Consider the following 13680-nt stretch of genomic DNA (forward strand, 5'->3'; position numbering starts at 1 on the left):
ATAGATTAAAAAAAAAAATAGACCTATCTATATGCTGCCTATAAAAAACTCAATTCAGAGCTAAAGACACATACAAACTGAAAGCAAAGGGATGGAAAAAGATATATCATGCAACTGGAGGCAGAGAAAAAAAGCTGGGGTAGCAATAGTTATATTAGACAAAATAGACTTTAAAACAAGGACTATAGCAACAGATATAGAAGGCTATTACAGGGGCGCCTGGGTGGCTCAGTCGGTTAAGCGGCTGCCTTCGGCCCAGGTCATGATTCCAGGGTCCTGGGATTGAGCCCCACGTTGGGCTCCCTGCTGAGTGGGGAGCCTGCTTCTCCCTCTCCCTCTACCTGCCACTTCCCCGGCTTGTACTCTCTCTCTCTAATAAAAAATAAAAAATCTTTAAAAAAAAAAAAAAAAGAAGGCTATTACATAATAATAAAGGGATCAATCCAAGAAGAGGATATGATAATTGTAAATTTCTATGCACCCAACATAGGAACACCTAAATATATAAAGAAAATATTAACAGACATAAAGGGGGAAGTTGACAGTAATACAATAGTAGGGGACATTAACACTCCACTTACATCAATGAATAGATCATCAAAACAGAAAAACAACGAGGAAACAATCACTCTGAATGACACATTAGGCCAGATGGACATAAAAAATATATACAGAGCATTCCATCACCAAATAGCAGAATACACATTCCTTTTAGATGCAGAGGGAAACTTCTCAAGGATAGATCACATGCTGGTCCACAAAAGAAGTCTCAATAAATTTAAAGAAACTAAAATTATATTGAGCATCTTTTCTAACTACAACAATAGGAAACTGGATATCAGTTACAAAAAACAAAACAAAACAAAACCCTGAAAAAAACACAAACTCATGGAGACTACACTACATGCTAAACCACCAGTGGGTAAATGAAGAAATCAAAAAGGAAAGAAAAAAAATTACCTGGAAACAATGGAAAATAGAAACACTACACTTCAAAATCTTTGGGACACAGCAAAAACAGTTCTAAGGAGGAAGTGATACAAGCCTTCCTCAGGAAACAAGAAAAGTCTCAAACAATGTAACCTTCCATATAAAGGAACTAAAAAAAGGACAAAATCCAGAGTTAGTAGAAGGAAGGAAAAAATAAAGACTAGTGTGGAAATAAATGAAAGAGAGACTAAAAAAATCTATTAAAAGATCAATGAAATTAAGAGTTGATTCTTTAGAAAGATAACAAAATTAATAAACCTTTAGCCAGACCCATCAAGAAAAAAGAGAGGACTCAAAATCAGAAATGAAAGAGAAGTTGCAACCTACACTGCAAAGGATTATAAGAAACTACTGTGAAAAATTATATGCCAACAAATTGAATAACCTAGAAGAAATAGATAAATTCCTAGAAACATACAGTTTTACAAACTGAACAGGAAGAAATAGAAAATCTGAACAGATCCATTACTAGAAATGAAATGGAATCAGTGATCAACAAACTGAAGTCCAGGACCAGATGGATTCACAGGTGAATTCTACCAAATGTTTAAAGAAGTGTTAATACCTATTTCCCTCAAGCTATTCCAAAAAATAGAAAAGAATGTTTCCAAGTTTATTCTATGAGGCCAGCATTACTCTCATACCAAAATAAGACAAAGATACTACAAAAAAACAAACAACACAAAAACCCTATATGCCACTATCTCTGATGAACGTAGATGCAAAAATCTTCAGGAAAGAATTAGCAAACCACATTCAACAATATATTAAAAGGATCATTGAACATGATTAAGTGGGATTTATTACAGGGATGGTTCAATATTTGCAAGTCAATGAACTTGATACACCACAATAACAAAATGAATATAGAAATCATATGATCATCTTAACAGATACAGAAAAAGCATTTGACACAATTCAACATCCATTTATGCAAAAAACTCAGCAATGTGGGTTTAGAGGGTACATACCTCAACATAAATAAAAGCCATATATGAAAAAACCCAGAGCTGACATCATACTCAATGGTGAAAAATTGAGAGCTTTTCCTCTAAGACCAAGAACAAGAACATCCCCCCTCACCGAGTCTTAACCACAGCTACCAGACAAGAAAAAAAATAAAAGTCATCCAAATTGGTAAGGAAGAAGTAAAAGAGTTACATTTTTGCAGATGACATGGTACTATAGATAGAAAACACTGAAAACTCTTAGAATAAATGGATTCAGTAAGTTGCAGGATACAAAAATCAATATACAGAAATCTGTTGTTTCTATATCCTAATAACAAAGTAGCAGAAAGAGAAATTAAGCAAACAATTCCATTTACAATTACACTAAAAATAATAAAATATCTATGAATAAACTTAACTAAGGAGATGAAAGTTCTATACCTTGAAGAGTACAAAATATTAATGAAAGAAATTGAAGATGACACAAACAAATGGAAAGACATACCATGCTCATGGACTGGAAGAATATTAAAATGTCCATACTACCCAAAACAATCTATAGATTCAATACAATCTCTATTAAAATACCAATAGCATTTTTCACAGAACTAAAATCCTAAAATTTGTATGAAACCACAAAAAAATCCCAAATAGCCACAGCAATCTTGCGAAAAAAGAACAAAGTTGGAGGTATCATAATGTTAAATTTCAAGATATACTCTAAATCTATAATCAAAACAGTACGGTACTGGTGCAAATATAGACACATAGATCAACAGAACAGGATAGTACACCCAGAAATAAACTCATGATTATATGGTCAATTAATCGATGACAAAGGAGGGAAGAACATACAATGGGAAAAACAGTCTCTTTAATCAACAGTGCTGGGAAAACTGGATAGCTACATGGAAAAGAACAAGATTGGACCACTTTTCAGGGCACCTGGGTGGCTCAGTTGGTCAAGTGTCTGCCTTTGGCTCAAGTCATGATCCTGGAGTCCAGGGATGGAGCCCCACACCAGGCTCCCTGCTCAGTGGGGAGTTTGCTTCTCCCTCTGCCCCTCACCCCACTCGCGCTCTCTCTCTCCCTCTCAAATAAAGAAAAAAAATCTTAAAAAAAGATTGGACCACTTTCTTATATCATACACAAAAATAAACTTGAAATTGGTTAGAGACCTAAATGTGAGAACTGAAACCATAAAATTCTTAGAAAAAAAACATAGGCAGTAATCTCTTAGACATTGACCTTAGCAACATTTTTCTAGATATGTATTCTGAGGTAAGGGAAACAAAAACAAAAATAAACTACTGGTCGGGGGGCGCCTGGGTGGCTCAGTCGGGTAAGCATCTGCCTTCGGCTCAGGTCATGATCCCAGGGTCCTGGGACTGAGCCCTGCATCAGGGAGCCTCAGCAGAGAGCCCGCTTCTCCCTCTCCCTCTGCCTGCCACTCTGCCTACTTGTGCTCTTTCTCTCTGTCAAGTAAATAAATAAAATCTTAAAAAATACACTACTGGGACTACATCAAAATAAAAGGTTTTACACGGCAAAGAAAAGCATCAACAAAACTAAAAGGCAATCTACTGAATAGGAGAAGATATTTGCAAATGATATATCTAATAAGGGGTTAATATCCAAGGTAAAGAATGTATACAACTCAACACCAAAAAGACCCTAAACACCTCAATTTAAAAATGGGCGGAGGATCCAAATACACATTCTCCAAAGAACACATCCAGATGGCCAACAGACACATGTAAAGATGCTCAACATCACTCATCATCAGGGAAATGCAAATCAAAACCACAATGAGATACCACCTCACGCCTGTCAGAATGGCTAAAATCAAAAGACAAGAAATAGCAAGTGTTGGGGAGAATGTGGAGAAAAAGGAACCCACATGCACAGTTGGTGGGAATGTAAATTGGTGCAGCCATTGTGGAAAACAGTATAGAGGTTCCTCAAAAAATTAAAAATAAAAATACCAGGGCACCTGGGTGGCTCAGTCAGTTAAGTGTCTGACTCTTGGTTTCGGTTCAGGCCATGATCTCAGGGTCATGAGATCGAGCCCCCATTGGACTCCGTGCTCAGTGTGGAGTCTGCTTGAGATTCTCTCTCTCTGTCCCTCCCCCCCCTTGCACACACACACTCTCTCAAATAAATAAAATATTTAAAAATAGAAATACCTATATGACCTGTTAATTCCTTTGCTGGGTAATCCCCAAAGAAAATGTAAACAGTAATTTGAAGGATACGTGCACCCCTATGTTTATTGCAGCATTAACAACAATAGCCAGGATATGGAAGCAACCTAAGTGTCCACTGATAGATGAATGGATAAAGTGTTATAATAGTGTTTACACAGTGGAGTATCCTGATCAATGGTTTGTCTTTGGTGCAATTATTGCTAAAAAGTGGTACACACACACACACACACACACACACACACACACACACACACACTGGAATATTACTCAGCCATAAAAAAGGAATGCGGTCTTGCCATTTACAACATCATGGACCTAGTGGGTATTATACTAAGAGAAATAAGTCTGACAGAGAAAAATACCACAGGATTTCATTTATATGCAGAGTCTAAAAAACAAATGAACAAACAAAAAGCAGAAACAGAGCCATAAATGCAGAGAACTGATGATTGCCAGAAGGGAGAAGTGTGGTGGGACGGGCAAAATGGGTGAAGGGTAGTGGGAGGTACAGGCTTCCAGTTATAGAATGAATAAGTCAGGAGGATAAAAGGTACAACATAGGGAATATAGTCAATGGTATTGTAATAACATTGTATAGTGACAGATGGTAGCTACATTTTTGGTGAGCACAGCATAATGGATAGAGTTGTTGAATCACTATGTTGTATGCCTGAGACTAGTGTAACATTGTGTTTCAACTAAACTTTGACATAAAAAAAAGATGAAAATCATAAGATGTATTTACAGTACTGTATTTATCAAAGAAAATTCATGTAAAAGTGGACCCATGCAGTTAAAACACCTGTTGGTCAAGGGTCAACTGTATATACAAAATTAAACAATAAGGTGATGCTTTTTTCACTTACAAGATTGTCAAAGATTTGAAAGTTTCATAATACTCAATACTGGTGAGTGTAAGTGTGAGTGAGCAGTAACTCAAACTGTAGGAAATAAACTAATGCAACTACTCTGGAGGGCAATTCAACAGTACCTATAAAAATGTAAATGAATATCATCTTAGACTCAGAAATTCTATCCCAGGAGCAAATATTCTTACACAACTGTGCAAAGGTCTATGAATAAGACCATTCACTGCATGCCTGTTTACAGTAGTGATTCAAATATTTATCACAACCACAACTTGTTATAGCATACCCTTACAATGGAGTACTGTGCAACTGTTAAGAATTAGGTAGTTCTATTTATATTAATATGGAAAGCTCTTTACAATATAGAGTTAATAGAAAGCACAGGAATAGAAGAATAGTATGTATAATAACTCACCTGCGTAAGAAAAAAATATACATGTTTGTATATGTGAGTATGTGTATCTATAGGCCCATAATTATTCATCTAAAACCCTTGAGACTAGATAGTCCTTGAACCTAAAATTTCTTTGGATTTTAGAAAGATCTTGTTTTGGAATTTGAATTTTTTATTTATTTTTTTTTTTAAAGATTTTATTTATTTATTTGAGAGAGAGAGAGCACATGAGAGGGGGGAGGGTCAGAGGGAGAAGCAGACTCCCTGCCGAGCAGGGAGCCCGATGCGGGACTCGATCCCGGGACTCCAGGATCATGACCTGAGCCGAAGGCAGTCGCTTAACCAACTGAGCCACCCAGGCGCCCTGGAATTTGAATTTTTTAAAGAGAGCAATTAGTTACATCATAGCAGCACCCCATAATCAATTAAATTAGTATTTATGCTTTGAGAAGTATTTACAGGTTAAATGATAAAATGTATGGGAGGAGAGGCAAAGAGTTTGGGGTACATACATTAAATAAGATTTGGAAAAGAATTATTGAAGCTGTTTGGTGGATATATGGTCTTTCATTTTATTATCTACTTTTATATCTTTTTGAAGTTTTCCATAATAAAAGTTTAAAGATCTATTTCTGGAGTGAATTTTTGTAAATATTAGCAGGGCAAAGTAGGATAAAACATTAGCCTCATCAGGTCAGATTTTGCTCAGGTCAGATCAATTAGTGATTTTGCTGCCACATCAATTATGGAAAATCTTTGTTTTTAAGGCCTTTTGGATTTTGGAATTGTAAAGAAAGAACCTAAAACTCCACAATCTATATAGAAAGTTGTTCAGACTAGTTTCTTCTCATATTTACACCTAGGTGTTGGAGGGTGGGAGATATAGAAGAGGGAAGAAAGTTTTGCTTTTTATTTTCTACCTTTTTGTAAGCCTGAATTTTTCAAGTTTTCATATTAAAAACTTTACATTGAAGAAAATCACTGGGACATTGTCATGTGACTACTGTCTGCCCAATTTTATTCAATACTGAATAGTTGCAATATGCTATATGCTTTAAGTATTGAAAGTATTATAAATCATATGTACAAGGATATGCATTTAACCCATCATACACTTTGATCATAAATTTCTTTACAACACTTAATATGTAAAACTGACAGTAGCATATAGTGAATTTTTAAATGCTCGAGTGTGTGGTTTGTACATTCTTGGTCTTTAATCCTATACTGACTTTCACTATAAGATCCAGGTTTCCTTCCAGATTTAAGGTTTTACAACTAAGTGACTTAAGTAATAAAAAACATTGTATCAGTGAAGGACATTTTATTTTTTTAATTGTGGTAAAATATATAAACAAAGTTTAGCATTTTCACCATTTTTAGGTATAGAGTTCGGTAGCATTAAGTACATTTACATCATTGCACAATCACCACCACCATCCATCTCTAGAACTTCTTTCACCTTGCAAAACTGAAACTCCTGTTAAACAATAACTTTCCATTTCCCTCCCCCCTTAGCCCCTGAAAATCACCGTTCTACTTTCTGTCTCTATGAATTTGACTACTCTAAGTAGCTCATGAGTGAATCCTATAGTATTTGTCCTTATATGATACTGTCAGTCTTGAAGAGACTAATATTGTCAATATTAACTCTTGAAGAGATTTATGATTAAAGCATAGGATTTTGTTTATGTTGTTTTGGGTTTTGTTGTTTATATACCTGGGCATGACTTACTATAGTAAAAATATGACATTTTTCATTTAAATAGGTTGCAGGATATCAGGAAGATTTCTTTACTCAGTTCTGTTTTATTAAGGAACTAATAAGGAACGGATTCTTGATGTGAATGCCTATTTTGAACTGTTATTTATTATTCCATTACTTTACCACATGCTGTAATAAGACAAGCAACATGATTTACTTAAGAGCTGTTACCTCAGAGTTTTATTGTTCCTATTTACCACAAGGTGTTTTTCAGCAGTCCATAGTAAAAAATAAACATGGCACTGAAAAAGTTAGTCTACTTGTGAAAACTGTCATGACATTCAGTCTCCTGTTTTTCACTGTATTTTTATCAGATTATGTATTTAGAGGAAAAATCATCTTAGGGAAAATTTTTATGTGTCACTTTTTGAAGGTTACAGTCTTCTTCCTCCCTTGATGACTCAAGTCCAACAGATTTAATGAAAGATTCTCATGCTATCAACTGCAGGAAAGTAAGTACAATAAGTAACATTCATGACGTAAGTGGGTGAAATTTGCTCCTTAATTATTTCTTTTGAGAAAAGATGCCATCCTATAAAATGAACTCTTTCCATGTTTTCAAGAGGCAATGTAGAATAGTGGTTGACCGCAAAGTTGCTGGACACGTACTATCTGGGTCCATGTTGTGATTCAGACACTTACTGCTAGGTAACCTCAGGCTTGTCATTTAAACTCTGTGCCTCAATTTCCTCATCTGTAAAATAGGGACAGTAATAGCACCAAACTCAGAGTGGTGTGTGAATTAAGTGATTTGATACAAAAACAAACAAAAACTTAACAGTGCCTGGTACATAATATGTGCTCAATAAATGGTAGCTATGATATTATTTTAATGGGTTCCAATTCAGTGGATTAAATGTACTCCTTATGGTCTGGAAAAAAAATTTTAATGCTATAAGCTACAAGTATTACATACTGTTTAATTCAATTTAACAAATACTATTTACATTGTTGCATATACAAAATTGACTAAACATAGTGGTAAATATCTGAAAGAGTCACATACAATATAGTTCTAATGTATCCCAGGCAACAAAAAGATCTAAAGTAGGCCTATAAACAAAGTGGTATAAAAAAAAAAAAATAGGAGAAAAGAGAAATTAAATCTGACCAGGGACAAAAAGGAAATTGAAAAAAGAAAATTTTTTATACAAATGTCATGAGTCTTTTGGTCTAGTATTTAACTTTTTCTCATACATTTAGCCAGTGTTTATTAGGTACCCATTTTGTGCCAGACAATAGGCTAGAAGGAGGGAGTTAAGTCATTCTAACATAATCTCCAAGTAGTATACATTATGTAGACATTTTGTAGATCAAGTTCATCAACTTAATAAGACAATATAGGTAAATGATGTATTTTTTTTCCACCAAGCATTATTGCATTTATTTAGTGTTCAAAATAAGGTTTAAGACACCATACATTGCTTAAGGGTATTTATATAGATGCTAAAATTATAAAAGCAAAAAGAAAATTATTAACCTAAAACTCAAGATCGTGGTTACTTTAGCAGAAGAGAAAAGGGGATGTGATCAGAGGACAACTTCCAAGCTAATAAGTTGTCAGTAATATTATTTTGGTAAATGATGTATGTTGATGAGCTACATGAACTATTGAATTGTTTGGCCTCTAACTGTGTAACAGTATGATAACTATTTGGTAAAAGCCTCTAGTTTAATCCATTTCCCACTCCAAAGTACTATTTCCCATTGTAGTTTCATGTGAGATAGAGTTTTACCATCATTTTTCTTAAAAACAAAGAGCTTTTCCTCCTTAATCCAAAACTTTTCCTTGTATAATGTACATTCAGTTACGGTTACAAACAATGTGGACTTTGGAGTCAGTGGATGGGTTAGAATAATGGCCCCAACACTTGGGCAAGCTATTAGCCTCTTTAGCCCTTGGATTCCTGACCTCACAGCCTTTGAAACATGAAATGAGGGGAAGCCTGTGGACTGGCACACGGTCCTCGGTGAATGCCAGTGGTCATAATGGTGAGGGCAGCGGGGGCATTGCCAGCAGGCCTACATCTGATCATTGCCAAGAGGTCTTCATTTCATTCAAGTAGGAACCTTACTATTTATTATTCTGTCTTTTCAGATGTCAAAAAAGGAGTTGATTCCACTAAATCCTTCTGAACTAGGCAAGCCAGAGGCTACAAGGCAAAACCAGAGTGCTGTTCCTCCCCATAGTCATGAGCCACTCCTTGGTAAGATTTCTTTGGCAACTGCCCGCCATTTTAGTTTTCCAAACACTTTCTTAATCATGATATTTTCAGACATAGGAGACTTCTAAAGCAAAGATTTTTAAAACTAAGATTTTTCCATTCAAAATCCTGAATACAATAATCATCCTCGACTTCAAGGTGGATGCTACTCAATGCACCGGTCATTAAAAATTCTGTTATCAACGGAATTAGTTATGGGTATTGTTAATACATACCACTTAAATAAAACTGAGGTACTTATATTTAGGGGAAAAATGTCCATTTCCAAGAATAAGAACTTTTAAATGTACTAATCATAAAGTGTTTAAGATGTAATTATTCACTTTAACTATGTTTATGTAGACTCAAACCAAGAAAACTGAAGTGACACAGTTTTACACCATCCATAACAGACATTGATCTACTGGAAATATATGTTAAAGAGAATCAAAGAGCTTGAAAGAAACTGGACTTCAGCTTCACAGAGAGCCACATATTAATCATCTCAAATTCTATTGTACTTTGGAAGATTTCTAGAGAACTCTGGCTAATCTGTAGCTGTGTGTTAACCCAAGATTTCTAGATCCTCTTCCTTAGCTCTAACTTAAATCTTATTTCTGTGGTTTCTTCTTATTTCCTTTTTTCAATAAAAAATCTGGGTATTACCCCTTTTATAAGATTTTTCAGATTTTTGGAAGAGGATGCTTTTGTGCCAGCCTTCTCTTTCAGATTAAAGTAGTACAGTATTTTCACAAGGCAGATTAAAGTTAAGTTTATCCTTCCAGACTCTCTATAGACACATGCATAAATGCTGGCCCCTAGCTTCCAGCTGTCTGGGAGTCAGTACCTTTTAGTGCTGTTATTTTCTTTTCAAAAACTCATAGATCACCTCATTATGTGCATCAAATGAATTCTATGCAATTTCTCTGACAGCACATGGTTATAAAAATAGGTGACCCATTTAAAAATATATCAGCCTTCTGCAATTTAAGACCTATGCTTTGCCTTCAAAATTACATTGCATAGTATTCTAGCCTTGCGCTTTTTAGTTTTTTTAAGTTTTTATTTTAATTCCAGTTAGTTAACATACAGTGTAATATTACTTTCAGGTGTACAATATAGTGACTCATCAGTTACGTACAACACCGGGTGTTCATCGCAAGTGCACTCCTTCATCCCCATCACCTATCTCTCCCATCCGCCTGCCCCCCTCCCCTCTGGTAACCATCAGTTCTCTGTAATTAAGACTCTGTTGCTTGATTTCTCTCTTTTTTTTTGCTTGCTTTGCCATTTTTAATGATATTTATCTTTTAACCTTCAAACATACTTACACGGATCTGTATTTTAATTTGGTAGGCGAAGGTGCCCAGCTGGATTTTGATGCCCTGTGTGATGATGACACAGCCATGGCCGCCTTCATGAATTACTTTGAAGCAGAGGGGGGCCTGGGAGACCCTGGGGACTTCAGTGACATACACTGGACACTCTAGCATTTGATTTTTAATTCTTACAAATTAGGAACGTGTTAAAGTATTTCACTGACAAAAAAAAAAAAAACAACTATGATCTTCTGTACTGTATTGATACTGTTTTTATCTTTTATTCCTATTAATAGTCTACCAATTGTTATAGATGTGCACCTTACTTCCACAGCAGTAGGGGGAAATGTGATGTTTCCCTTCACAAAGAATGGCTCAGAGTTTCCTACAGACCCCTTTTCTCAGTGACATGGCGTAAAACCCACTAGTTGCTATCTTTTTGTTAAAATATTTCTCACCAAGAATATCACATATATCTTGTTTTGGTTTTATTTTCTGATGCAGTTCTTGAGTGTGGGGAATTTAATATGTTGACATTTTCCTGTGTCTAAGATTCATTTATAATGGATTTATAATAGTAGATTTGTAGAAGTTGGAGCATCTCTGTTTCTTGTACATTTCCTTAATTGAGGATAGGGCTTACACACTTTAAGAAAACTCTGAGCACTTGAACATTTAAAGAGATGGTACAGTTGGTAGTCATAATTGCAGTGAATCCTGTATTCAGTCATTGTAAACTTGGGCAAGCGTAAAGCCAGGATAGTTAGTTTGGTCAAGCACTGGAGATGGGCTTTAAGTGAGAGGATTTATTTAAAACTCAGGAAAAAATAATTTTTTTAAGGGACTTTCGACTGGGCTTTACAGAAAAGGAAAGATCTTGGGCCCTAGATCTTGGTAATTATCCTTTGCATGTAAGAATTATTGCTAATATAACCAATCAAGATTTTCATTACATATAAAACCAGTTGTTGGTACAGAAAATGTGCTTAGTGAAAGATTAGCCCTGGAGTAAAAACAAGCGCAGGCAGGTTAAGTGTCTTGTGTAAAGTCACAGTTAAATTCATATTTTTAAAATGTTTAATGTGTATAAATCCGTTTCCTTATACACATTTGGGAAAGCAATGGTCTCACTGGTTAAATGATTAGTTAACTGACCCAGGAACTAGTTGTGGCCTTCTAGAATAGGCAATTACAGTTACTGTTGCCTGTAACCAAAGGTAATTATACAAACGCTAAGTATAGTTTTGAAACTGAGGCAATAAGAAAGAATTTAAAAACCAATTTTCTAGCTATGATTACAAATTTGGAGATCAGTTTTTTAACTAATAATTGAGAGGTGGATTATACTGAGTACAAGAATATTTAAAATCGTATACGTATGTCGACCTTGTTGAAGGTCATACTTTCATAATACCGTATGTTTTCATAGTTCTTTCTAGTTTACCAAGTGTGTTTTCATCTATTTTCTTTTGTGCCCCACAAATGAAAGTACAATAGGCTAGGAAGCTAATGGGGAAGCCGGAGGCTCAGCTGTGGAGGATCCAATGCAGTTCTCTTCCTCTATGTGGTGCTACACTCCAGCAGATATCTTTCCAAGCCTTGCCCCAAAACAAAGCATTATTTTGACCTTGCATATTTCTGTAGGCTGTACGTCATAGGTTAGAACTTTTGTCAAACAGGTTAATGGCAAACATACCCACAGGCAATAGTCCAAAAGCACACATTCCCTTCAGGTGGGACTCCTGCAGTAGCTACATGGGGAAGGATGTATTGGCACGTTGTCCTCCAGCCGATACAGGGTTCCCGCGATATTGGAGGGTCAGCACCACTCCCAGTTCTGGGACTGAGGTACATACAGGTTTACAATAAGCCAGAGAAACCCTACAAGATGGGGGAGATTGGTTTGCAGCAGGCTAAGCATGATACTTTTAAGTTTGAAGAAGCAGGAATAGTCACATCTGTTCTGTAAGTCCGAGGCCCTACCAATGTAACAGTTTAGTGTCTAAACCATTGTGGGTTGGGCTTGGCCTCCAGAGTTGACCTAAGCCAGGGGTAGCAAGATGAGTCACTGTGGATGGATGGCCTTGAAAGCAGAGGGGCAAACCCTCCTGATCCAAGGATCTGGGAGGCAGAGTTTCTAGAGGCCATCGATGCCACACACAGAAGCAGTTTTTTCTCTTTGCAAGAGGAAGGGTTAGTCAGTCCATAGGCCGGTGGGCAGATAGCCAATTGAAGGCTTTGATCCTTTAATAACCCACTCGAGTATTTTTCTGTAGATCTTGTCTGGACCCAGAATCCAATCCATGCAATGTAGGATAACTGTAGCTGTCCCATGTTTAGTGTTTTCTCCAAAGTGTGTTGCATTTATGCGGAATTGCTGTTAGGAGTGACAGATATTTTTATGGCTTACCCTATATTACTTTTTCTCCTACCCATTAATTTCCTGCATTTTGATGAAAAGCATCTACACATTGAATGAAATCATAAAAATATTCTAGTTCTGTCTTTTTTTTTTTTCCCTAAGTCTAAGAACTACTTACAATAACATAGTGGAGTAGGGAAGAACCTAGAATCAGAAAGAGCCCGCTTGGCCTAAATTTAGCTGTGTGACCTCAAGGAAGCCATTTAAACACTCTGTATGTGCCTCAGTTTCCTCATCTGTCACAAGAGAACTTGATCTCTCAGTTTACTTCCAGTTCTGATTCTGTGATTCTGATCCACGGGACCTGAGCTTTAGGGTCAGACTCTAGAACTGTGTGGTCTCGTATGATAGCCACAGGCCACGTGTGGTTATTGAGCACTTGAAATGTAGCTCATGCAAATTGAGATAGACTGTAAATGTAAAATGCATACCAGATTTCATACATTTAGTATAAAAAGGGAGCATAAGATATCACATTAGCAGTTTTATAATGGGGCACCCGGCTGGCTCAGTCAGTGGAGCATGCGACTCGATCTCAGGGTCGTGAATTCCAGCCCCAT

General features: G+C 36.2%; 1 protein-coding gene across 2 annotated transcripts in view; it reads left to right on the forward strand.

The window, feature by feature from the left end:
- ARNTL2 (aryl hydrocarbon receptor nuclear translocator like 2) overlaps window positions 1-13680 on the forward strand; it is a 104645-nt gene extending 90965 nt beyond the window's left edge. For both annotated transcript variants that reach the window (XM_032432776.1, XM_032432777.1), the window contains 3 exons: window positions 7549-7627; window positions 9274-9382; window positions 10736-13680. In XM_032432776.1, the coding sequence (XP_032288667.1) occupies window positions 7549-7627; window positions 9274-9382; window positions 10736-10869 (322 nt within the window). In that variant the 3' untranslated portion in view covers window positions 10870-13680. The remainder of the gene's footprint in view (window positions 1-7548; window positions 7628-9273; window positions 9383-10735) is intronic.

The sequence above is a fragment of the Phoca vitulina genome, unplaced genomic scaffold (assembly GCF_004348235.1).
Source record: "Phoca vitulina isolate PV1807 unplaced genomic scaffold, GSC_HSeal_1.0 scaffold49, whole genome shotgun sequence".
In the NCBI taxonomy this organism is placed as follows: domain Eukaryota; kingdom Metazoa; phylum Chordata; class Mammalia; order Carnivora; family Phocidae; genus Phoca; species Phoca vitulina.